Raw genomic sequence first — 24,238 nt, forward strand, 5'->3', positions numbered from 1 at the left:
TCAGCAGCAGTCGTGTGGCACAGATAGGCGGGTAGGCCTCACGGTGCACAAATGCATTGCAGCCTATATGTGGACCATGAATTCCATACATATGCAGCAGTAAGCTAAATTGGGGTGAAATGGGCCTTAGGTATTCTGCAACATGGGAGGAAGGTGGCAGGAGTAATCGCTGAGTGGCAGGGAATGTGTTTGGGGATCTATGACAAACCTTAACCTACATGCCCAAACAAAGTCATGCCATAGTAAGCAGGCACGCAGCTGGTGCCTTTGGGGCCCGATGGAAATAGTGCACTGCTCAGCTGCACAGACTGCCTCAGAGCAGCCCTGAACACAGTGTGGTGTCCGTGTCGCACACCGCTGCAGCTGTGCCCGGGAAGGGACAAGGTGCATGAAGACAATTCAAATGGCAGAGGTGTGTGCTATAAACCACAGAATATAACATGCACACCTGTTTCCGGTGTACTCCTGCTCAGACAGCAACAACATTTTCTTGGCAGAGGGACACCAAGCAACACTCCTCCGCTCAGAACGCCAATGGTTACTATTGTATGAAACACACTAAACCGTGGATATAATTGTCATTGTTACTGTAGGACAGTGTTTGAATTGGATTGAAAGTAGTTAGTCGTTATTGATTGTACCAAAATAAATGATTTTGAAGACAAGTTCTATTCCATTTGCATTGTAGCTGAGCAGATTAATACTCCCACGTCCGCATGAAGTCTTGTACGTTAAAATTTAAATAAGTAAACTAGGTAAGGTTAAGAATGTGTATTCATAGTTAAAGAAAAGATGTACTGCTTTTGAAGAGTAAAAATGTTATTTTGACTGCGCAGCTTGCAATTGAACCTGGAAGACAATAGTGTACATTTTTGTTGAATTTGTTCCTGAAAATGAAACTTTCCTTTGGCAATGCGAATACACAATACAGGGTCTCTGCAATTTGGCCGCAAATTCCTCGTACTAACAATTTCAAGGACACAATGTGGCGAGTAATCACAAAGAAATGATAAGATGCACTATAATGAAATATAACATACGAAAATGAAGTTCCTATTCATAAGAGCTGTCTAGCGTGAAGGTGCTCCACCTTTACATTGCTAGAATGGAAAATGAGCAAATAATGTAAGGAAACCTTTACATACTATTCATGCAATTGTTTGCATTATTATGTGCCACATTGATATTCAAGTTGATGCAAAGACTGGACATTGTAATTGTACATTTTACTGAAAATGTAATTTTTAAAAAAGTATTTCGATTTTTTGCAATATAGAGAAAACCAACACCCCCAACCCCCTCTTCCCTCCAAAACACCCACCTCCCCCCAGCCCCTGACAGCAGCCAACCAATGAGTTTCATAACATTCCTAGTCTCATTGCCAATCCTGGTCATCAAACCAATTCCAATATACAGATTCTCTGTGGGCACCAGTTCATACAACAATCATTCTGAATGAAGCCCAATACCAAGTCCCAGGCCTCTGAATTTCCTTTGATCTCCTTGGATTGCGCAAGTCACCCATTCCAATGAGATGAAATGCCATATCTTTGTGATCCAGATGTGCTCTGTGAGGGTTTACGACGATTTACATTCTTGGGGCGCTAACGACAGTGCTGCTATACTAGGAATCCAATATGCCTTTCTTTGAGCCTTCATCTGTAGGATCTCCCATTCCCAGCATCGCCACCTCCTAATTTCTGCGAATTTGGGGGCCAAAAATATTTTTCATAGTCGCGTTAACATTGTCAAAGAAGGGTTGAAGAGCTGGGCATACCCAACAGATGTGCCCCCATTTGCCACCCTTTTCACATCCCCGCCAACAGACCCTAGACACTGTGGGATAATATCTATGCAATTCCTCTGGGGTTAGGTGCCATTGTACCATTACTTTTATCCACATCTCCCGAATCTGGAATGCCCTTGTGAGGGTTGGTATACTCTGCCAGAGCCTTCGCCACTGCTCCTCCGGTATAGGGCCTCCCAGGGCACTCGCCCATCGTTTCATGTGTGCCACTTCTGGACATGCCAGGGGATCGGAAAATAGCCTATAGTGTGCTGCTATCATATGATGGTCTCCTGAGTTGGTCGTCACACATTTCGAAGGGGGCGGGGGGGGGTAAGCTCCCTGATCGCAGCTTGTTTATTCCCTGGAGCCATTGAAAGGCCATGAATCTTCCTTTAGCTTCTTCTGACTCATGAAACACATGGTATACTCCCCTGCCAGGACAATATCTCCAAGGGTATTCTTCCTTGAGAATTCTTTCACCGTATGTGATTTTGAGTGCAGGTCCCAGACTCACACAACACTTGTTTTTCCACAAATTCACTTTTGTTCACTTGGTGGTTTTCACAATGTCCCAGCTCCCATGTTCACTGCCTCAGAACATAGCCATCCCTTCTGTGTTTCTTTGCAGTTCACGCCATGAAGTGCTGTTTTTTCTGGCTCACCGGTATTAGGGGTCTTCACTATCCTCCACGTGCCCCCTCTTCGCATTGGTCATGCTTCAGTAAACGTCGGCATCTCCAATACTCACTGGTTCTCTCCCCACTGTGGCGTAGTACACAGCAGAGCTTTCCCTGTTCAGGGTCTCGCATCAGTGCGATGCTTTGTCTTGTGGCCCTGCTTTGCTCGCGTGCCCCCCCCCCCCCCCGACAGCTCTGGGCTCCCGGCAATCACTAGCTGGTCAGGTCTCTCTAGTTCTGCACGGCTTCATCTAGGAACTCCTGCAGAAGTGATGGGAGCTGTTTGGAGCCAATTGAATTCCTCCACAGCTAAACCGTCGACTTGGGTGTAGCGAAGTAATCTTCATTCTGCTTACTCTCTTCCTCATGTCAGCCTTTTTTACTGATAGCACTGCAGTGTTGGGGGATAATTGAGGATTACTGCCACAATAGGTCATGAGGCTCTGAGGAACTGAAGGGGTGTCCCTAAAAGGGAATGGGGATACCACGTTGCACCCAATGATGTCACTTCACCCCCCCCTTTAGGGTCACCCCATGTGGTTCTTTAAATATCCGCCACATGGGTTAGGAACAGGTAGCGGCTGCCGGACCCTGGCCACATGGGGAGAGGCTATCCACGGGAGAGGAGTGATGACATCAGATTAACAACAATACACAAACCAAAATATGTAGCCAACACATTCAAAATGGCACATTATTTAAATAAATAGGAATATGCACATTATAACAAACCCATACTCACGAAAAGGACTACCTCAAAATTCAGCCAGCTTCATAATGCATTTCACAAACTAACTTTCACAGGTTTAGTACAGAGCAGCACATACAACAAAGATACACAAAGTAAAATCATTCACATATATTCGCAATCCAAACCAAGAAGGTGAATTTGGGTTTCAGCAATGTGCTTTTTGTATTTAGTTTAGTATTCAGTACATTAAACCGTATTGTTGCATTCTTAATGCTAGAGTGTTCAAATATTTGTAGGTACAAGAGTAACTGGTATTCAAAAACTGGGATACTCCTGCCCCCTGCACACCCTATTACTAGAAAAAACCCTCAAATATTTGTATTGAGATATAGTGTTCAATTTGGGATATCCTGTAAGGGTTCTAGAACTGTCCGCTCCAGAGATGGCAGCATAACTGCTGTGCTCCTGTGCCCTATGCTGTTTTCCTAATCGATATATAAAATGTTTGTGCCAAATACCCCAGAGGCAAAAAGACAAAAAAAAGAGTTGAAAAGGAGAACAAAGGAAAAATTAGTTGAGGACAAACTTTTGGATTTGCTGAGCGAAATGAAAATGGACATTGTGGAGATTAAGACAGCTCTTTTAAAGTCAGAAGAGAGATTTGAAGCTGTGGTCAAGATGGTCAGTTCAGCTGAAGATCAGTTGAGCCTTGTGGATGAGAAGACCATGAAGCTTAAGGACCAGATTAGAGAAGATTGGCCAATGAGAAAATTACCTTGAAGCTGTCCGAGAAATAATTTTTCTCTGAGAAACCACCTTCGCTTTGCTGGTTTTCCAGAAAATGCAGAAAAAGGCAATGCTATGGATTTCCTACAGAAAACCTTACCTAAGATTTTGAACTTAGATTCAACAGTGACATTGGAAATAGAAAGGGCTCATCGGTCACTTGGACCCACGCCATCCCTGGGGGAGAGACCTCGACATCTTATTGTCAAGTTTCTAAGATTCCCAGTGAAGGAATTGGTTTTGAAGAAAGCTCGAGAATTGAAAGACCTGGCTTGGGGTGGTAATAAGAATGGTGTTTGTGGATCTAAGCAGAGATGTGTTGGACAAAAGGAGGGCTTTTGATAAAGCTAAAGTGAAGGCTCGAAAAAAGAATTTAAAATACTACATGATATACCCTGCCATTTTTAGGGTTGTAGTGGAAGGTCAGCTACACTCCTTTACTGAAAGTAACTTTGCAGAAGCTTTTTTGTCTGACTTGGAACAAGATCCTATGGAAGGGATGTCAGACTTCGAAACTGAGTAGACTGAAGAAGAAGAAAGTAAGGTCAGATTACATTAGATCATTTTGAGTACTGTTGACTGGCTGAGTTTGAAAAGCTGCTTTGATTGAATTTGCTTTGAAACTTGTTATAAATCCTTCATTCAATCAAACAATAGGGCCACAAAATGGCGGACTGCTGTACTTCGTTATTCTTAACTGCCTTGGAATACTGCACTCATTCTTAAACATATATGTATGCTGGTTACAATGGCTGCCCTGATGAGGAAAGCACCTTTGTCTTGGATGCAAACATTACGCGACGTAACATAACGGGAAGTGTCGCGGCGGTGTTGGAACTGGTGGAATGTTCATACTTATGAGATTACAATCCTCTGGTGACTTTCAGGCTGGAACGGGCGCAAAGACCTGCTTCAGATGATTGAGCAGACATGAGTGGACCGTCTGCCCTCCATTGCAAGCGTTGGATGTGTCCTTTTCTTGCCGCCCCTGCCGATCGTGGATGACTGTTGGAATGGGCGGAGCATGTGCCCTTTATACTTACGGCCGAGACTTGTGTGACAATTATGGTGCAGCTAACAGGACGGTTACAGTACGCTGGTGAGCGAGCGAAAAGGTTCAGGAGGTGTTCCCCATGTAACACGGGTCTCTGGCAATTCATACAGACACATTTCATTTCAGTGTTATGGTTAAATGGATTAGTGCTTTCTGTACGTCCGTGTGTAACTGCTATGAAGCGTGCAACGTTTGTTGGTCAAGACAGTACAATATGTATGGGATTGAGAGGGTGTGGGTTATGGGGAAATGTGAAATTGCAAACAGATTTAAAAAAACAAATGCTCACACATTGTTACATTATTATGAATTGGATGCTAACGGTTTGAATTGAGCAGGAACAATGTTCAACCCGCTAATTGGTTGGGAGTTAGGACAGGTTTTGCTGTATATTGCATAGGCTAGTCGACGGTTATATAGTATAGGTAGTAATATATATTTTTTAGGCTTGTATGAATGTAGTTCAATGGGTGAAGCCTATTAGTGGTTGGTGCATTAGAGACTGTGGGTGAGGGAGCGTTGTGGGGTGGCGAGAGAGGGATGCATACAATGTTTGCAGTCAGTCACTTCAAAAGTTCAATACTTGAAATATTATTCAGTGAATTTTAATCATGTAATGGTGTAGCATTGGTATGGTTCTTGACTGCAGGGAATGTGAGAAATGGATTTGTATAGTACTGAATGATTGGAATGTACATTGGAATGGTAAGGTAGTTGGGATTAGTAAGGCTTAGCACTGTCCGGTATTGTACCCTAATTTAGAATCACACCATATAAGTGGAGGTTGAATGCAGTAAGGGAAACATGATCACAATGTTCATAATGTAAGGATAACATGTAGGAATTGTCACAACTCAATACATTGATGTGAATGTGTGTGATATAATATATATAACAATTTAGCTGATGTAGGTGGGAGGAAGTGGAATTGGTTAATTGGACAATGGATTGTTGATATATTTAAGGCCAAAAATTAAATGATTATAGACTGAACTACTTTAAAATATGAGGTAGATAGACAGTTTTGTATTTCATGGTATTTTTATAAAATGTTCATCCTTTGAGTTAGGTTGTCTTTCAGATCGAAAATTGGGCTGTGTTTATGTACCATTATTTACACATTTTATTCTTTTTTAAATATTCATGTTGGGGTAGTTTGGGAATGTTCTTAAAAGTTGATATTGATAGTTAGGGAATAATCTGCTTATATAGTTTGTGTTTGGGCATAGGATGGGTTTCTGGTGGATATAGTTTGGAATAATGTATTTGATGTATATAATCTTGCTTATTTTAAGTCTGATGATCAGACTTTTCGAATGGTACAACGCTTCAGATGTGTATATGTATGTCTTTTTATATATCTTTTGTCGTCATGTGTAACCCCTCTTTCTGTTTCTATCCTTTTCGTGTCAAGGCCGTTGTAAGAATGAATTGAAGTTAGAGTTTGTGTTATGGCTTCATTAACTTTTGTTACATGGAATGTTAGGGGAGTTGGCAATGTTATTAAGAGACTTAAGGTTCTGGCAAGGATCTGGAGTAGAGCAGATGAGGTTATCCTTCAGGAAACTCATTTAAATGAACAAAGTGGAAGTTATTTGACTAGTCCAAAATACTCTAAAGTAATTTCTAATTATGATTCTACATCTAGGGGAGTAAGTATATTGTTTAGGAAGGGTCTTCCAATGAGGGTTGAAAAAACACTGAAAGATGATGAAGGCCGGATCTTGTTGCTTGATATCATTTTTGATGGGAAAAAGATTACATTTGTGACCGTCTATGCTCCATGCCAGCCAAACAGTTTTTCAGTCAGTTAGGTTCATTGCTAGATAAAATGGAGGCTGAGGTGATAATTATGGGTGGAGATTTTAATATAGTAATGGATAGTAATCTAGAACGGAAGTCTGAGTGTAGATATAGTGCAAAGATGAGTGCAAAATTGCATAATTTTGTGTTTAAATATGAGCTTACAGATGTATGGAGGGAGCTTCATCATGGGGGAAAAAGAATATTCATTCTATTCACCTGTTCATAATTCTTATTCAAGGATAGATAATTTTTTCTCAAGTACAACGTTAGTCAGGTAGAGAGTTAAAATATTAGAGAAAGGGGTATATCGTATCATGCTTTGCTTGACATGCAGGCGAATCTTAAAAATACAGGTGGGAGGTCTACAAGGTGGAGGATGCAAGCTAATATACTTAAGGACAGTCTTGTTACAACAGGTTTAGAGGACTTCATTAGACAGTTTGAGGACAATAGAGGTACAGCAGGAGTTAAATCTGTTTGGGATTATTTTAAGGCAGTACTCCCGGGCGAGTTGATAAGCACAGCAACTCATGCTAAAAAGAAAAGCCAGGAAGAAGTTAAGAAAATGGAGGAAGAGGTTAAGTCTATGCAAAAGGCTTGTGCAAATGGAGATTCGGAACAGAACTGAAATGAATGGCTATGTACATATGATGGCAAATAAAGGTATGTTTTATTCAAAACAGCGGTTTTGGGAGTATGGAGCCAAGAATGGGAGATTATTGACTAACAAGTTTAGAAGAATGGGGGTGGATACAAGTATTTCTTCCATTCTAACGGATACAGGTGATACTTTACATAAGACTGAAGAAATTTGTGAACAATTCAGAGGTTTTTATGAAGAAGTGTACCAAGAGGATACCAGCCTAGTGTGGAGAGTATAAACACATTCTTTGATAACATTTCTCTTTCCAGTTTATCTTTAGAAAAGAAAAGTCAACTGGAAGCTATGATTGATGTGACGGAGGTTAACTCCGCTATCTCGCAGATGAAAGATGGTAAATCCCCAAGGCCAGATGGTATAGTTTGAGTTTTATAAGAGGCTTACTGCTAAATTAGCTCCAATTTTATGTGAGGTCTATAACGAATTTATGCCATCAGGAGTAATGTGTGATTCAATGAAAGAGGCATTGATCATTGTGATTCCGAAACCAAATAAGGATAGTAAAAAGTGTGGAAATTACAGACTAATTTCTCCGCTAAATGTGGACCTAAAACTTTTACTAAGATATGGGCTAATAGATTGCAGTCATGTATGGGAGATTTAATTGATGAGTCTCAGGTGGGTTTTACTCCAGGACGGTTTGGATATGACAATATACGGACTATGTTGAATGTGATTGGGGTATATTATGGAAAGGATTCGAATGAAATTATAGTTTTTTTTACACTGAAAATGCCTTTGACAGTCAATTGGAAAATCATGGAATACATATTGTTAAAAATGGGATTTGGACCAGTGTTTATGAGGATGGTAGAATGTATTCATAATGTTAGGGCTAGGTTGTTGGTTAATGGGGAGATCTCAAAGATGCTTCAGCTGTCGAGAGGAACGCAACAGGGCTGCCCATTGTCACCATTTTTATTCAATTTAACATTGGAGCCGCTTGCAGCGTACATTAGACAATGAACTAATAAAGGGAATATGTGTTGGGAAAACAGAGGTTAAGGTCTTGTCTTATGCAGATGACATTTTTGTTTTGTTGTCTAATCCGGAGGAATGTGGAGTTGCGATAAAAGAAATGTTTGAGGAAGTAGGTAAATTATCGGGACACAAAGTAAATTGGGAAAAAACAGATTTTTCCGTTGTCTAGAACATGTGATAATAGTATTAGGGAAACTTGGTCGCCCGAGGGCGTCACATATTTGGGCATACATGTTATTGGAGACTTGAATAAAATAATTCAATGCAATCTGGATCAGGTAATAGCTCAAATTAATCTGATAATTAAAAAGTGGGAAAGATTAAACTTACACCTGTGTGCAAAAATCAATGCAATTAAAATGGTTCTGTTGCCTAAGTTATTGTATATTATTCAATCCATCCCATTATTGATATATAAAAAGCAATTGTTGAAGGTTGAGAAGCTCTTTGAATCCTTTTTGTGGGGAATTGGAAAAAACCTTGTGTTCCAAAATTCATGCTGATGCAGAAAGTAGAAGAGGGTGGATTTGCTTATCCAGATCTAATGAAATACTACAAATCTGTTTTGCTTAAAAAGAGTTCATATTACTTTAGAGAAGAAAATATTGAAGAACCAATCTGGCTACAAATGGAAAGGGAGATGTGTGCACCATATCATTTAGATAATCTCTACTGTATGGGGGATCTATTCATTAAAAGGCTGATCTTGAAGCCGATTGGGGCAACTAGACAGGCTTTGGGCTCTTGGTTTGGTGAGAATGGACAGAATTATGGTTTCAGCGCGGACGCCTCAATCTGGCATAATGAAGCCTTACAAATTAACAATAGATATCTTAACTGGAAGAGCTGGATCACAAGAGGAATTTTGAGATTAGATGATATTTTAGATGGGACTAAGGTGTTGAGTTTTGAAGAGTTAATAAGTAGATATGGTCTGGGTCAAAGAGGCGGCTAGATATTTTAGTTTGGCTCCTATGATTGAACAGAGGATTGCAATGGCGGGTGGCTCACTTGGAAGGAAGCCAGAGATCAGTAAGTTATTAATTGGACAGGAATACAGTGTACAAACCTACATGAATTTCATGCCCATGGAAGAGACATCTGTTTGCATGGAATGATTAAGGGAGGCTTGGTTGAAGGTTCTCAACAGGCTAATTTCTGATAAAGATTGGAAAGATATAGTAAGTGAATATAAGGGAAGATATGAATTTGCATTTAATCCGGCAGAAAATTGTTGGAAGAGTGTATTGGACACCTGTAAAGATGTTTAAATTGAAACTGAAATTAGATGAGCTATGCTGGAGCTGTGGTACTGATAGAGGTACTCTTTTGCATCTACTGTGAAAATGCCCAAGGGTACAGACATTTTGGAGAGAGGTGATTGATAGGATTGATTTAATTTTTGGAATAAGTCTACCAAAATCTGCAGCAAATATAATCTTGCTCTCACATGTGTAAAGGTGTGTGCAAACTAGATAAAACAATTTTTGGATTAATAGGGCTGTGATGATAGCGATTAGGTTGATCCTCAGAATTTGGACAACTAGGAAGAAACCTGACATTGACGATTGGTTGATGGATTTGCGGGTTTTATCTAAAAATGACAAGGTTTCATTGAGGAATAAAGGTAAGGAAGAAGAATATATATTGTTATGGGGATCGTTTGATGCCATCTATGAATCTGCAGAGAGATTGAGGAAAACTGGTGAGGTATTGGTGTAAAGAGCTTGGTCTAATTAACACCCCTCCTTCCTTATTCCACCCCTTTTTTTTCTTCCTGTGTTGTCTTTGTGGTGTTGTGTGTTTTCATGTTGAATTCGTGATGTTTTGTGTGTTAGGAAGAGCATTTGGTGGGGTTAGTTTTTTAGGTTTCACATAGTTTAATTGCATTATAGATTTATATTAAGCAGGTTGTTCAAGACCTTGATATGTAAAAACGTGCTGTAAGGTTGTGTTGAATCTATGTGGAATTGATGTATTTTATTGAAAACCTAATAAACAAAAAGAAAAAAGACAAACAAGGTCATTCTTGAAAAGTCAAATCAATCCGAGGATTACAGTTTCATACACTTATTATTCATATGCGTCAGAAGAAACTGCATTTTGGGAACAAGATTGACTTCATCAGGAAAGGGGGTTTGGGTGGCGGGTTGGGTTGTACTGTGCTTGAATGTACTGTGAAGACATATCTATGGTCTCGCACAAAAAAAAACTTGGTGGTAGGGCTGTAACCCGAGAAAAAAAAAGTAGCATTGCATTTTGTAATATATTTGCATGTGTTCATTGTATGCCCACAGTGCAGTAATAGTGGACTTCTATTATGTTGTCACCTATGATCTGTGATATTAACAAGAAATGGGTGCTGCATGCAATAGTGGAGACAGACTAGGACATCGAAAAACCTGCTGTTTAGGTATTAGACACTCATAGTCCTACTAGATGGCATCTCAGAAAAGATAGCATCCGATTAGTAAAGCTTAGCTGAAGCACCCGCTGAAAGCAAAGGTCTGTGGGTACATTCAATAACATGCCAAGTCCCATGAAGAATCTTTTAGGGAATTTTGGACACTGCTGTGAAGGACCATGTTGTCTATGGCAAGCTAGTGCCACGTGTGCAATGGTTTACTAGGAAGCCTAGACATCAAGTATAATACAAGAATGACCCGAAACATTCCTCTGATGCAGGATTCATTGGGAGCCAGGGTCATGTTTGGGTTAGGACTTCACCTAAGTAGCTTGACTTTAATCCGATGTAATTGGCCTTTGTGCACCTCGAGTTACTTTGGAGTGGTTGATACACCCACAAACAAGGCAAAGCTAATTAATGGCATCTACAAGTTTGGTTTCAAGCACTTACACAAAACTTTTGCTGCAGGACAATCGCCTGCACTGAAAAGGTTCTACCAGTAGTTATCAAAAAGTATGCGACAGCAAACAAACTGATATATATTTTAAATACATGTTCTATGAATTTGATGGTTTTTCTTCCCTGCAACGTTGATCAAATAAAACCAATGTCTTCCGGTATCACTGTCACTTGGAGCACATTTGGAATGGCTTAGTATGGAATGGTGTGGCAGGTCTGATTGGGCTTGTGGCCATACAAAGGGTAGGGGGTAGGTAGCTCTCTAGGTGTACGCGTCGAGTCCACCCTAAAATACGCCTGTGGAAAAACAGTCAGTTAAAGGGTGCACATTGTTTGAGAGTTTCAGATGACACTTGAGGCTGCATTAAAATGTACCAGACATGTGGGGTTTAGGGTAGCCTGAACGTGCCAGGCCTTTTAAGTGTCAGATCAGGCAGATTCTTGGTGCAGATCCTTACCATTGGTCGGCTTACACTTGCTTACAGACACGATTTTGAATTAAAATAGCATTCCTGCAGCCATTTCTTCACATCAGCATTGGAGCCAAGAATCGCGTGTAGAACAGCTGACTGGGCCTCTTCTGGAGTCTTCAGAATTTCATGCTCCCTTCCTGCATCTGACCTAGTGAATCCTTGTTGGACTACCTGATGTGCGAAGGCCCTGTGCGGTGCTTACACCCCCGGACTGGTGGGACCTACCAGTCTGAACACATTAGAGGATCCAGTCGTTCTGAGCTTTTGGAAGAGTCTCTGGACCACTCAGTGGACTAACCAGCTCTTTTGTAGGCCAGCTCACTAGAAATGACTCTGCTCTGCGTTTGCATCCATAACTTTGGTGGTCGACAGCTTGCGGTGCAAGTCTGCGCCCGGCTGAATCTCAGCCTCCCCTGGTGCGCTGGAAGGCAGTTTTCAATCGCGACTGGAAGGGCGTCTGCCATCTGTGTACAGTGGCCATCACTGAACTCTCCTACTCGTTCTAAAGGAGGTGTGCATCAGTCCTTTCTGCATTTCACCATTGCATTGGGTTGCACTCTGCTCCTGGGCACGACCAGAACAATCCTTCCAACCACAGTTTTTGGGCACCTCTCACTGCAGCCAACGTCAGGGAAATTAACCTTGAGCTAGCCGGCCAGCCAACCCATCCAGTCACCTGAGAAAATCAGGGTTAGGGAGGTAAGTAAATGCAAAGCATATGTCTCTCCCTGTCCGATTAGGATAACATGGCGAACAAGTCTTTGCATCCTTCCATTCCACTGCTTTTTGGTCGTCCCACCTGAGCAGCTTTCCCTGAAAGATAAGAACACAGATTAACTTGCGTATCACTGTTGCAGGTCTTCTCTTGAACTATCACCAAGTACTTTACCTGCATCAGATACATCCTGGGGCAAGGCATTGTTACTTTTGGGCAGATTGCTCCACACGTCATAGGGATTGGACTGCTAAAGCTAGGGCATATTTCTTCTGACTTGTCAATTTTACTGCATCACTTATCTTATTAATTGAGCTCATTGAATGCATTTTAGAATCTATGGTGACTGCATATGTTTTGAGTAGTGGAAATATCACCGGCTTATTTCATTTTTTAGTAGCCGTTTTAGCCCTAGATTAAATATAGGATTTGTGTACATTCCTCTCTAAAATGAATTTGTGTGCCTCATTGTGTGGACCCCTGAGAAAAGCCTCGACTGCTCTCCTCTCAGAGTTCCTCTGTTCATTATAACTAGGGTGCCTCCTAAAATCTATCCACCAAGCCAGATTCTAGGAATCCATTTCAACAGTCACACCTTGACAACTGGAGAGTTGGACTTGCCGTTTACTGCAAACATTAATTGTACAAGTAAGCAGAGAATACATTAAAACAAATTATAAAGCAATAGAAGGTGTTCACCATATGAAACAATGTTGCTGGAGTTGCTTCAAACCTGGCACACTTTATTCCAAGCGGTCGCCTACTGAGGAGGCATTTATCAGGGTTGAACCCTGGACCCAAATCAATTAAGGGTAGACTAGACAGGTGTTCAACCCTGGGTCCATGATTATTACAGTGAAACACATGTGCCTGAACTCCCATGTGATTGAAAGGACACCTAAATCACTCTCCTCTTTGTAACGGTTTTGTGGAAAGCGCTTACTGGTGGTTCAACCCCTGTGGAAGGACTAGGAGTCACCGAGCTGTGAATGATTTGAGTAACATTTCAGCGCTTACCTGTGGGTTCGTAGCAAGATTTAAAAAAATAATAAAAATAGAAAAAAACGATGATAAATAATGTCTTGGAAGGGTGTGTGTGGCTTAGATCAGAGTTGAATCCGAGCTAAAATTGTGCTATAAAATGGCAGATTCAGCCGATGAGCAAGTTGTACAAATGTCACTCAAGCGAAGCAGCAACTAGCTTTTTAAAACATTTTGTAACACAGATATAGAAAGGACCACTGTTAAATGGAATCCAATCAGTGTTCACCCTGTATTAAAACAATGTGTATATTGTGTGAACTTTAAAGGATTAAATTGTTCAGCAAATTGGATCTTTGTAGTTGGATTTTCATTACAGCACTGACGAAGAAGGAAAATGTATGCAAAGGTCTTCAGACTTCATGCATAGTGTGATGCTGTAACTACGTGCTCCGTTAGCTGCTGTTGCTTGGGGATGCAAGACTGATCAGTGCTGGATCAGCTGAGCAGGTACGTGTGTATGGGCAGCAGGAGCTGCTAGAAATGACCCAGCTGCCTGCCTGCCTAATCGTACGCTCTTCAATTGTGCAGGAATTCATGTTTGAAACTACACATCTGTGAGCTATGGAGACCCCAAGAGTCTATGTAGACCCCCTGAAGTGATGAAAACCATCTCTCCCCCTTCCATGCACTTTGGAGGTTTATGTGGGCCTCTTTCAAACTGTTGAGGAAAAGAGCTTCAGGTCCACCCTCTTTGATTTCAGGCCAAGTAAATTATCGCTTTGAGATGCAACATAAAGGATTACTCTCATACTGTGGAAAGACAGACAAATGAACACTGGTTTTGAGTGATATTGCAGGCCTACGCCATGTATGGGCATCAGATGCACACGTACCTCACCAAATAACTTTAAAAAGGGGTGAAGTGGTTGTGGCTTAAGTATCTCCATGGACACCGAAGTCTTATCTATGAATGTGTTTAATGTGTTCTCAAAATCTGGGGTACTTGCAACATCTGCATCTAATGCCCAGGAATGTGTACCGTCATTAGAAGAAAATCCCAGTTAGCATAGTGATGCCAGGTTTCTTTATGCTCCACGAGGACAGATGTGCCACTCTCCATTGCCACTCATCTGGGCCCAGAAACTATTATGCCCTCTGCTTGGAGCAGTGCCATAGTGTACCACGTCCAGTTAAACCAGGCGTGCAATGCTGCATTATGGCCATTAAGCACATACTGGCTAGACACAGCATTCCCTGGTAACACACCAGTATCCGATCCCATATTGTCTAGTTGCAAAGGTGGGAAAAATAAAATGGGGCCAAATGTTATTGTGCTACTTGAACACAGCTGTGCCAGTTTCATCAACACCAGTTTGCACATTGGTACATAATTTACAAGTGTGTAGTAGTGAAGGCATAATAACGACAAAAGGGGGAGCAATACAGAGTGAAATAAGTGGGTTGTGCGCACACAAGCGGCAGTCACCTTTAAACAAACCAGCCGGGGGATCAATGCAAGAACTGTTGGACCGTATTTGGAAACGGGTAATTCCTCGTAATTGCAGGTGTTGGCACGCAAAGCCTTTTGTGTTCCATGTGTCTCGGCTGCTGCAACATGTCCGATAATGCTCAGTTTATGTGCATTACAATGCAACATCATTGACACTTTCCACTTCCCCCGAAGTTGCCACCCTTTCATGGCACACCCTGCTGAACCAACACGCGTCTCAAACGTGAAGGATGAGGGTATATAGCATTAATCATGATACGCTGAAAGAAACTGATGCAAGCCTGGAGATGGCTGGAAAACAAGAATAAGGAACGTGAAACTGAGCAGAAGACATTAAAGGCAACTCTGTTCAATCTTAAAAACTGCCGTTTTACACACGATTACCAGGTGTGTGTTTTTCGATGATGCATGGCTGCCAATTGGCAGCATCATTAATGCCTTCAGGTAATTCTCTTTAGCACATTCCATTTCTTTGACTTGTAGTTTCATTTTTCTCCATTAATAATACACCTGGCATGCTGCAATATGCCAATCCAAATTCGCAGAAGGCATCACAGTGGATCATTTACAACTAGAAACCCAAAGAAACAGCTTGTGTGTGCTTTGCTTTGATTGGGAGACGAGTGCAGCCCTTGATCACACAACAGAAAAATCACTTTGGAATGCCAGACTGGTTTCTTTGTACAATAGCCTATAAAAAGGCAAAAACTGATTACAGCAGGCTTTATTTAAAAAAGCAACTCAATTTATGCTGGACCTGCGAACAAATCCATTTAATTGCACAGTTATGCTGTGTCAATAAATTAGCAGGAGGAAATTGCACCTATATTGCCGACATGCTCTTCTCCAATGCCTCGGGGTAGTTCTACTTGGATTCCCACTACATGTTCCAATTCATAGAAGATTGTGAATAAGAAACCAACTTCAGGCTTGTGCACCAGTTCGTGCGGGTGTCCTCTGGTTGGAGCTGGTAGAGTCAGACACTTCAGAGGAATGCAAAACCATGGGTGCGTCAAAGGAAGGGGGAGCAGGAAGAGGCTGTGAGTGGGGGAGACAGTGAGAAGCAATAAAGTTAAATGAAGGAGTAATTTGGACTTGGTTATTGGGTAGGAATGGGAAGGTGGAAACTGATGGAGGTAGGAATGGAGTGCCACCAGTGTTTCTCCAATCACCAGTTGCCATGTCAAGATCAGGCACACTCTGCCTTAACTGCTCCATAGGAAGTAAACAGGCAGCCAAAGTTCCTACTTCTGTATACTTGCAAAAATCCTAAACCTCACTACAGGAATTTATTGCCCACAGATGGCGTTGCCACCTTTCAGCTAAAATGAAAAATAATCATGTCAATTGTGATGGGCAGTTTTCAACATTACTATCACAGCCAAAGCATGACTCTCGCTGCAGTGCCAAGTCACCCCCACACCAACATTCACCTGAAAAAAAGAACCGGCAGAGGACCAAGCACCACTAAAATATGATCATTTTTGCCACACCAGACACCAACAGGACAGTAGTGGTTTCTGGGTGAAGACCTTTTATGATTAGATAGTTACACAGATTGAGTATCCCAAGCCTGCAACATCTTTAGAAATATTTGTGTATAGAAAGCACAAGACTTCACTGCTGATTTATAAATTCCATGAGGCACAAAATGGGTAAGATTATGGTATTAACCCAGACATCTGACATGGGGAACAGCAACGCAAACATTATCCATAAATGGTTCTTTCTACCAGCTTCAGCCTTCAAGCACCATCACCAAGCTAGGTCTAGAAAGGTTTACAGTTTAAGAATGAGCATTACCCCTTCCCACCTCCCCCTCATCCCCACGCCAGTCATTGGGCATCCCTCAATGCCTGGTGAAAGAGTATACAGTGCTGTGCAAACACTTCTCCCAGAGTTTCCGTGTGCTGACTGAATCACAAGGCAGCAACATTTTTAAGTGTTGGGAACCATGGCGTTTGGAACACAGATTATTCTTCCAGGTAGGAAAGTTATTTTGGCAATAAGTGAACATGTCAACATTATGGGCTCTTGGCGTCCATTCAGCGACCTAACGGCTGTATGAACTCATTTGGGCCTTCACATTTTCAAAGTTACTGTTCACTTTTACAGGCACATTCTAATGTATTAATATTTTATTGCGTGCTTTATGCCCGAGACCAGTCTATACTTTTCTGCACATTCTATGAATATTCTTCCTTATGCAAAGCAGAAGGCTATAAGAAATGGACGCATATTGCAAACCCCAGCTTGTTTCATTACTGTACTCGCCCGTAGCAGCAACTCACCGGCCCATACGGGGACTTGTAGCAGTTCTGTGCACAGGTGCCTTTGCAGCTCACACTGCATTCTCCACCCTCGTCGGATCCATCAATGCAGTTCCTGATCCCATTGCAGGCCATGGCAGCCGGGATACAATCCAACGAGTTGCACTGGAATTGGCTACTCAGGCATTTTTTAGGAGCACCTATGTTGAAAGAACAAATTTACACAGCTTCAAATTATTTAAACAATGAAAAAAAAATTCATGCACGATTGTAATGTATTGTGTATAAAAAAAAACAATTGCCTGTAATCTCTACACCGCTTTCTGGTAATCTTTGGCAACTACATCTGTCGGGAGTCTTTCGGGCTACAATATATCCACAGTCTAACCTGATTAATTCTTCTTGTTACGGGTGTTTGTATAAAGTTGTTTGCGTTCGAAAGGGCACTACATTTCGACAAGATGGAGAAAGGCAGTCTCAAATTGTTATTGTATTGCTTCACATGGGATGGAGAATGTTGAAGTGCTCGACACAAAAGTACCATGCCTTATATATTAGAAAATTAACAGGTTTCTTTTTCGTATAGCTCTTCATGGCAGATAACCCTTGCTCCTATGTGCTGTAGTAATACATACCGTTACTCAATTTTATGGTACTCAATTTGACCTCTGAAAGATGAGACCCAGTCCGTCCTGCCAAGGTTAAAACCTGCAATGGGCAAGCATGCCGCATGTCAAAGGCGAGTACTTCACCCATCAGCTATACACTCAAGTATATATATATTTATTCCATCTATGCGTCAGTTGGCATGAGGGTGTTCAGTAGTAAGTCGATCCACGGTTAAATGTGCCCTGCCAAGGGCCAACAATGCTTACTTGCCCAGTTTCTTATTCCAGAACAAGAGTATAGCCAGGATTGTCTAACACGTGGGGCCTGAAGCTAACTTAGTTGGGGCCGCCACAATGACATTATTTTTTTTTTATTTTTTTTTTTTTAATATAGTTGTTTTGGTCGTGAGCATAATTCACAACCTTTCAACTTGTAAGAAAAGAAAAATTACATAAAATCACATTTACAAATTACCTAAAATCAGATAAAACATTGTATGAGTTATTGAACAATAAACAAAGTGGTTTACAACACAGATTAATGCGTATGTAACAAGGTCATTATTTTCTTGGTACTGCATACATTGAGATTTTCAACTGCTGCAAATAATTGACAACTGCATATCGTACAGCCTTTCTATTAGTATGAAAAATTAAGACCCAAAGCTCTTTTGGAGTCAAGATGAGTTGATCCTTAAATAGAGGCTTAAAATGGACACTCCTTACTGATGCTAAATTATCACATTCTGAAAACAGGTGCATGAGAGTTTCTGGTTGATTTTTACAAAACCGGCAGGGCTGAGGAATAACAGCATTATTCCGTTTGTTCATCACTTCATTGGTCAGCCACAGATTTAGTCTGAATCTCATAAAGCCATTTCTATGGTTGGAGCTGGGGGACCTCACCATGTAATCAGCCACTGTGTTATAACGTTTTAATTCAAATGGAGAAGCCTCAAAATGTTTATAGTTGGAACATGCAGAGCGTGTATAGATCCAGTCACCTTCCCAGATTTTTGTTCTGGCTTTGTTTGGATTTTCCATGAGCAATGTTGGATTAATCTGCGCTTTTACTAAAATTAAATTAATTTTTTGGCGCCATGTTTTTGGAAAAACGTCCATAGAGTTCAATAAATATATGGAAATGGTATTGATTATGCCTGTTGTAGCTTTGTTCATGAGACATTTGCGATACAAGGCACACAGGCGCCATTTGTAGGCTGCGTACAGAGAAATTAGGCCCAGCTCATATCTCAAAGTTGGTAGTGGTTGTGAGGTGGGCAAGTTCAAAACTTGCCTCCAAAACCGCCCCTCCCTCATGGCCCAGTAGGAGTATGACATGATAGACCGGGTTTCTGCACCATAGAGGATGACCGGCACCACTTTCAATTTGAAATATGTAAGAATCGGGAGTAAAGAAAATTTACAATATCTTGCCTTGATGATCCGGGCTTGTGAGATACACGTTTGTAATTTCTGAAGTCCTTGTTGATTATAGTGATCAGCAGCACACAAGTTGGACACAGTTGTACCCAAATACACATAGAAATTAGTGCTGGTAATCTTACAATTGGAGAGGCCAGTATAAATGGGCACTGCTTTGTTTCTTGGTGCCAAATTGAATGACCTTTGTCTTTTCAACATTGTTATGCCATTTATTTTTGTGTACTCGTCCAGCGCACCTAGGAGATGTCGCAACCCTTTTGGGGTATGTGATAATAATACCATGTCATCGGCATATAGTAACCATTGTATCTGGACACCCATGATCCTCGGAGAGTCAGAGATCAGTGTTGTAAAGCTGCGATAGATATCAGAAAGAAAAAAATTGAACAAGGCTGAAGCTAATAAACAGCCTTGTTTTAGACCTCTGGCAGTTGGTATTGGGGGGGTTAATAAACCATCATTAGTGAGTCTAATCTGGATTGAGGTATTAGTATGTAATTGAATTATCCATTTTAAAATTTGCCATGGACAGTTAGCATCAACCAATTTCTTATAGAGCCGTTCTCTTGGAACGGCATCAAATGCCATTTGGAAATCAATAAAAGCAAGGTACAAGGGCTGTTTTTGTTGGTATGCTTTCTGAATGAGGCTTGATAAGGTAATAATATTTATGCCAGTGCCTACCCCTTGTAAAAAGCCTGTTTGAAAAGGATCTCTCAAGTTATTATCTTGTAACCAGCTGTTAAATTGTTTTAAGATCAGCCGGGCAAATAATTTACCCGGACAGTCCAGGAGCGCTATAGGCCTGTAGGATCTGGGGTTCTCACGATTGCCTTTTTTATATATCGGGAGAATAATGGATTTCCTCCACGTTTCAGGGATAACGCCACCCTTCAGCACCTGATTAAAGATCCGATAGAGAATCCTCGCCCATTCATCTACATGGCTTTTTAACATCATATTGTGCAACCCATCTGGACCTGTTGCCCGAGATGAGCTCAGTTTCTTGATGCAAAGTTTTATGTCGTCAATGTCAAATGTAAATGTTCCAGAAGCAGTAAACGAATGAAGATTTAAATATATGTCAGGAAAGGGTGAAAGATAGAGTTTGTGAAAATACAGCCGCCATGCTTCAGAAGAAATCGAGTTTACCTGGACTGTAAATTTGGGAGTCTCAGATGTTTTGTTGAGAAGGGCCCATATGCCAGCTGTAGATTTCAGGATAAGTTGTTCAAGTATAGCTTTTCCATTTAATTCGTAGACCTTGGCTCTCCTTAATCTGAGCCATTTTTTATAGTTTTGCTTGACTGATCTTATTTCTTCGGCCAAATTAGTTTTCTCTGATTTCCGCAGTTGCCGAATTTCTTGTCTTAGCTCAGATTTACGATGGGCTATTTCTGAGTCATAGGCATGGGTATGCTGGTGCTCAGTTATCCCGCTACCAGTGACTACTCGAGTGAACATCTGCATGGCATTTGTATAGTCACAAACCAGTAGATTTTCTCTCTGGTACATAGTCTCTAGATTCGAATCTAATATTCTCAACTTCTCTGTATTCCAAGATAATCTATTTCGCCCATTATTTACAACTACATCAGTTACATTTGAGTTCCGCCATTGTGTCGGTTGAATATAATCAATTTACAGAGACAAATTTAATTTATGGTGATCACTTACACTTGTGTGAATAACCTCCAATTTTTGGACAGAGTTAAAGGCTTTTGCATTAATATAGATGTAATCGATTATTGCATGTTGATCTCCTCTTTGCCAGGTGGTCTGTGCGGGACAGTCACCTGTCACATTACCATTTAACATCTGAAAATTGCGCTCACTCATAATCAAAGACCATTTCAGTTCATCTCTTGTTGGGGCGATATTCCCTTCTGGGATGAGATGCAAGTTGAGGTCGCCCAATATCAAAATACACGATAGATCACTCTCTAGGGCCAAAACATCCAATATATCCACAAATTGCTTAAAGAAATCATCTGCATTCGAGTATTGCTGCACCAATAGATATTAACAATGGCTATTTTTTTACAGAAATTAGATAGTATCGCCACTTGAAATGCTGAAGGAGATTTCCGAATGATTGATTTCAGACCACAACTTTTTTTAACTGCTATGATAAGTCCACCTTTGGGTCTGCCAAGGACACCTTTTTCGGCTGGTGTAAACAGAATATTATGTGAGTCCCAAATCGGTGGTAGAACAAGCCAGGTTTCCTGGAGGGCAACTACATCCATATCAATCAAACCTCCCGCTGTTGTAAAGTTGAGGTGATTGTGCCCTCTTGTGTTCCAGGAGATCAACTTGAGGACTTTGGCACTTCCACCTAGTTATGTGGACTTTGTCTGGTCCGGTGGGCTTTGATGAGAAGTAATGTTATAAGCTGAGGTGAAGATGCGTGAGCTATGTCCCTGCGGTGTAGCCGAACCATGTGCTATTTCTTGGGTAAGATTAAACCCCAAGTCGAATAACATCATTCTGGCTTGCCACAAAGTCTCAGCTACTAATGATGATCGAATATACAGGCGTGCAATAGATAGATCCATATGGTTTATAAATTCTATTTGCTCGATATCCAGTGATGAAATAGCTGATAAAGCTGGTATCTCTGTACATATGTTCAAAATACTGGACCGATTTAAATCATAGGATTTATATGGAGCCTCGCGACATTTAATTATGAAGCGATGGGGCAGTCTAATTTGTTTTGTCTTGGTCTGTGCAGGTCTTTCTTGTGCCTGTATTGGCAACCTTACTGGAGATCGTGTCCTTCTATCTTGATGAGTGATAGAAGGCATAGGTAAGGGGAACCCTTGATCCGATGCTTTGTGTGAGTTAGGTTCTTTTGGGTGGTACATAAGGGCTTCAATAGATGCTTTAATCTCTTCTCGTATCTCGTGTCGCGATAGTAGGGCTTGATTAGAGGGAAGGGTAGGGGTAGGGACTTGAGATGGATGCGCACACTTCAGCTGTATATTAGTATTGGAGTTTCGCATCATATAGGCCTCAACTGAAGCTTTAATTTCACCCTGTACATTTTTTATCAAACAATCATCTTTTGCAGGAGGAGCAGTGACCATTGTGTTCTGTGTGGTGAGATCATGTGATTGTGGTACTTGTAAAATAGCCGATTGTACATCTTGGATTTTGGCTTGACTGGCTGTTGTCGTTATTTGTGAGGGTTCCGGCTGTGCCTGTCTACCTATCTGTGAGAGATTATTTGGTAATAATTTCATGTATGAGTCAATAGATTTCTGTATCTGTGTTTGGATAGCTACTAAAATGGGAGCAGTTTGAACAATGGAGGTTTGATTCAATGACTCCACCAAGGCGGGTACTGTGACCATTGGGGACGTTGAGGAGGGTGGTTCTGAACTTTTTAACTGAGAAACTCGCTGTTCATTGCTGGATTCGACCATTTGCACTAAATCATCTAGTGGTTTGTGTGCCACTGTCGCTACAGTCGTTGGAACTGCTCTCAGCATCTGGGAATCAGATTCCGGTGTAGATATGAGCACCGAATCCGATAATGAATCTACACAATTTTTCCTTTTTTTCCCCACTATTGGTTTTGGAACCGATGGCTTGTTTTTGGCTAAGTGCACTTTCCTCTTTTTGTTTGGTCGTGAATTACTGGTTTTGACAGAGGTTGTGCTGAAAACCTCAAACATATTTTTTGAAACTGGAATGTCATAGATCTGTGTTTCCTTTGTGTTGGAGACAGCAGCCGGCACAGACGCAGCCATAAAAGTGGCTGGGTCTCGCACGGTGACGGTTACTGGGACCTCAGAGTTCTTAGGGGTAACGTTGATGTGAATAGATTTAGCTTCTGAGATATCCGATTGTTCTAATGCCGGTTTTTCTGATGCCGGTTTTTGCACTATGCCGGCAGATACAGAGTGATCATTGTCACACGTTTGCGTGTGGACTGTATATGATTGTTTAGAAATCCATGAGTCCTGAGTTTGAGAAGATGTATTATTTTGAATGATGCGTTTAGAATGTAGTCGCAACAAATGTTCTAAACAGACTGTCTGATTAGAGATTTTAAAGTCCAGCCCTTCATATAATTTTGCCAAGGTCAATAAAGCAGTGTTCATGGCTGTTAGTGTGTTATTCAGGGCAGGGGCCTCCGGGAATGAATATCTCTCCCTGTGTGCAGGGTTCAGGAAGAAGTCGGAGACACGAGCCCCCTGTTCAAAGCGTGGCTGTCTCGGAGTGGGAGCTATAAAGGAGACTACTTCCTCGACCGATTCGGGTGAGGGAGTCAATGCCATTATAGGAGAGACCATTGGTTCTATTGCCGGGGCGTCCTTGTGGGATGGAACAGGTGACAAGATTTCATCATTTGTACTAGAAAGGCTATGAGTATCTTGTTCTAATTGAATTAGGTCACCAGTATTTGAACAAATGTATAGGGCTTCTTCAGAGCACTTATCAGTACGGTTGGAAAGGTTCATGAATTCAATATCATCTTCCTCTATTTCGCCAATCATGGTCAGGTGGATATACGCTTGTCTTAGATTTTGTTGGGCCAGAACGGAGCTTAAAACAGGTTGTGGTACAGTGTCCCCAGGAAAGAGGGCTACAACAGGTCGTAGGTCTCCGGCCGAACAAGCCGCTATTAGAGTGCTATCAGTGGGGGCACCGTGTAGACTGATTTCTCGAGATGAGATATCAATAGGTGCAGTGATTATGGGATCAGATGGTTGAGCTGCCGTACATGAGATGTCAATAGGTACCGTGTGTATGAGATCCGTGATTACGGGATCAGATGGCTGAGCTGCCGTGCATGAGCCTGTGGGAGCCGATTGGGCCGTGGTAAATGGATTATTAATATTTGCCTCATCCTCGCTTGTTATCACTTCCCTCGGGCATAGTCGAGCGTTAGCTGAAACTGAGTGTGGGC

At 41.4% G+C, this 24,238-nt stretch overlaps 1 protein-coding gene across 1 annotated transcript in view; it reads right to left on the reverse strand.

Moving 5' to 3' along the window:
* Nucleotides 1-4,431: 4,431 nt before the first annotated feature.
* The window catches only part of LOC138510849 (vitellogenin receptor Yl-like), a 909,900-nt gene continuing 890,093 nt past the window's right edge, over nucleotides 4,432-24,238 (reverse strand). The window contains exons 21-22 of the mRNA XM_069626522.1: nucleotides 17,285-17,463; nucleotides 4,432-4,467 (exon numbers count right to left, since the gene is read on the reverse strand). Of these exons, the coding sequence (XP_069482623.1) occupies nucleotides 4,432-4,467; nucleotides 17,285-17,463 (215 nt within the window). The remainder of the gene's footprint in view (nucleotides 4,468-17,284; nucleotides 17,464-24,238) is intronic.

Source organism: Ambystoma mexicanum, chromosome 6p (assembly GCF_040938575.1).
Source record: "Ambystoma mexicanum isolate Mex_15411 chromosome 6p, UKY_AmexF1_1, whole genome shotgun sequence".
Taxonomy (NCBI): domain Eukaryota; kingdom Metazoa; phylum Chordata; class Amphibia; order Caudata; family Ambystomatidae; genus Ambystoma; species Ambystoma mexicanum.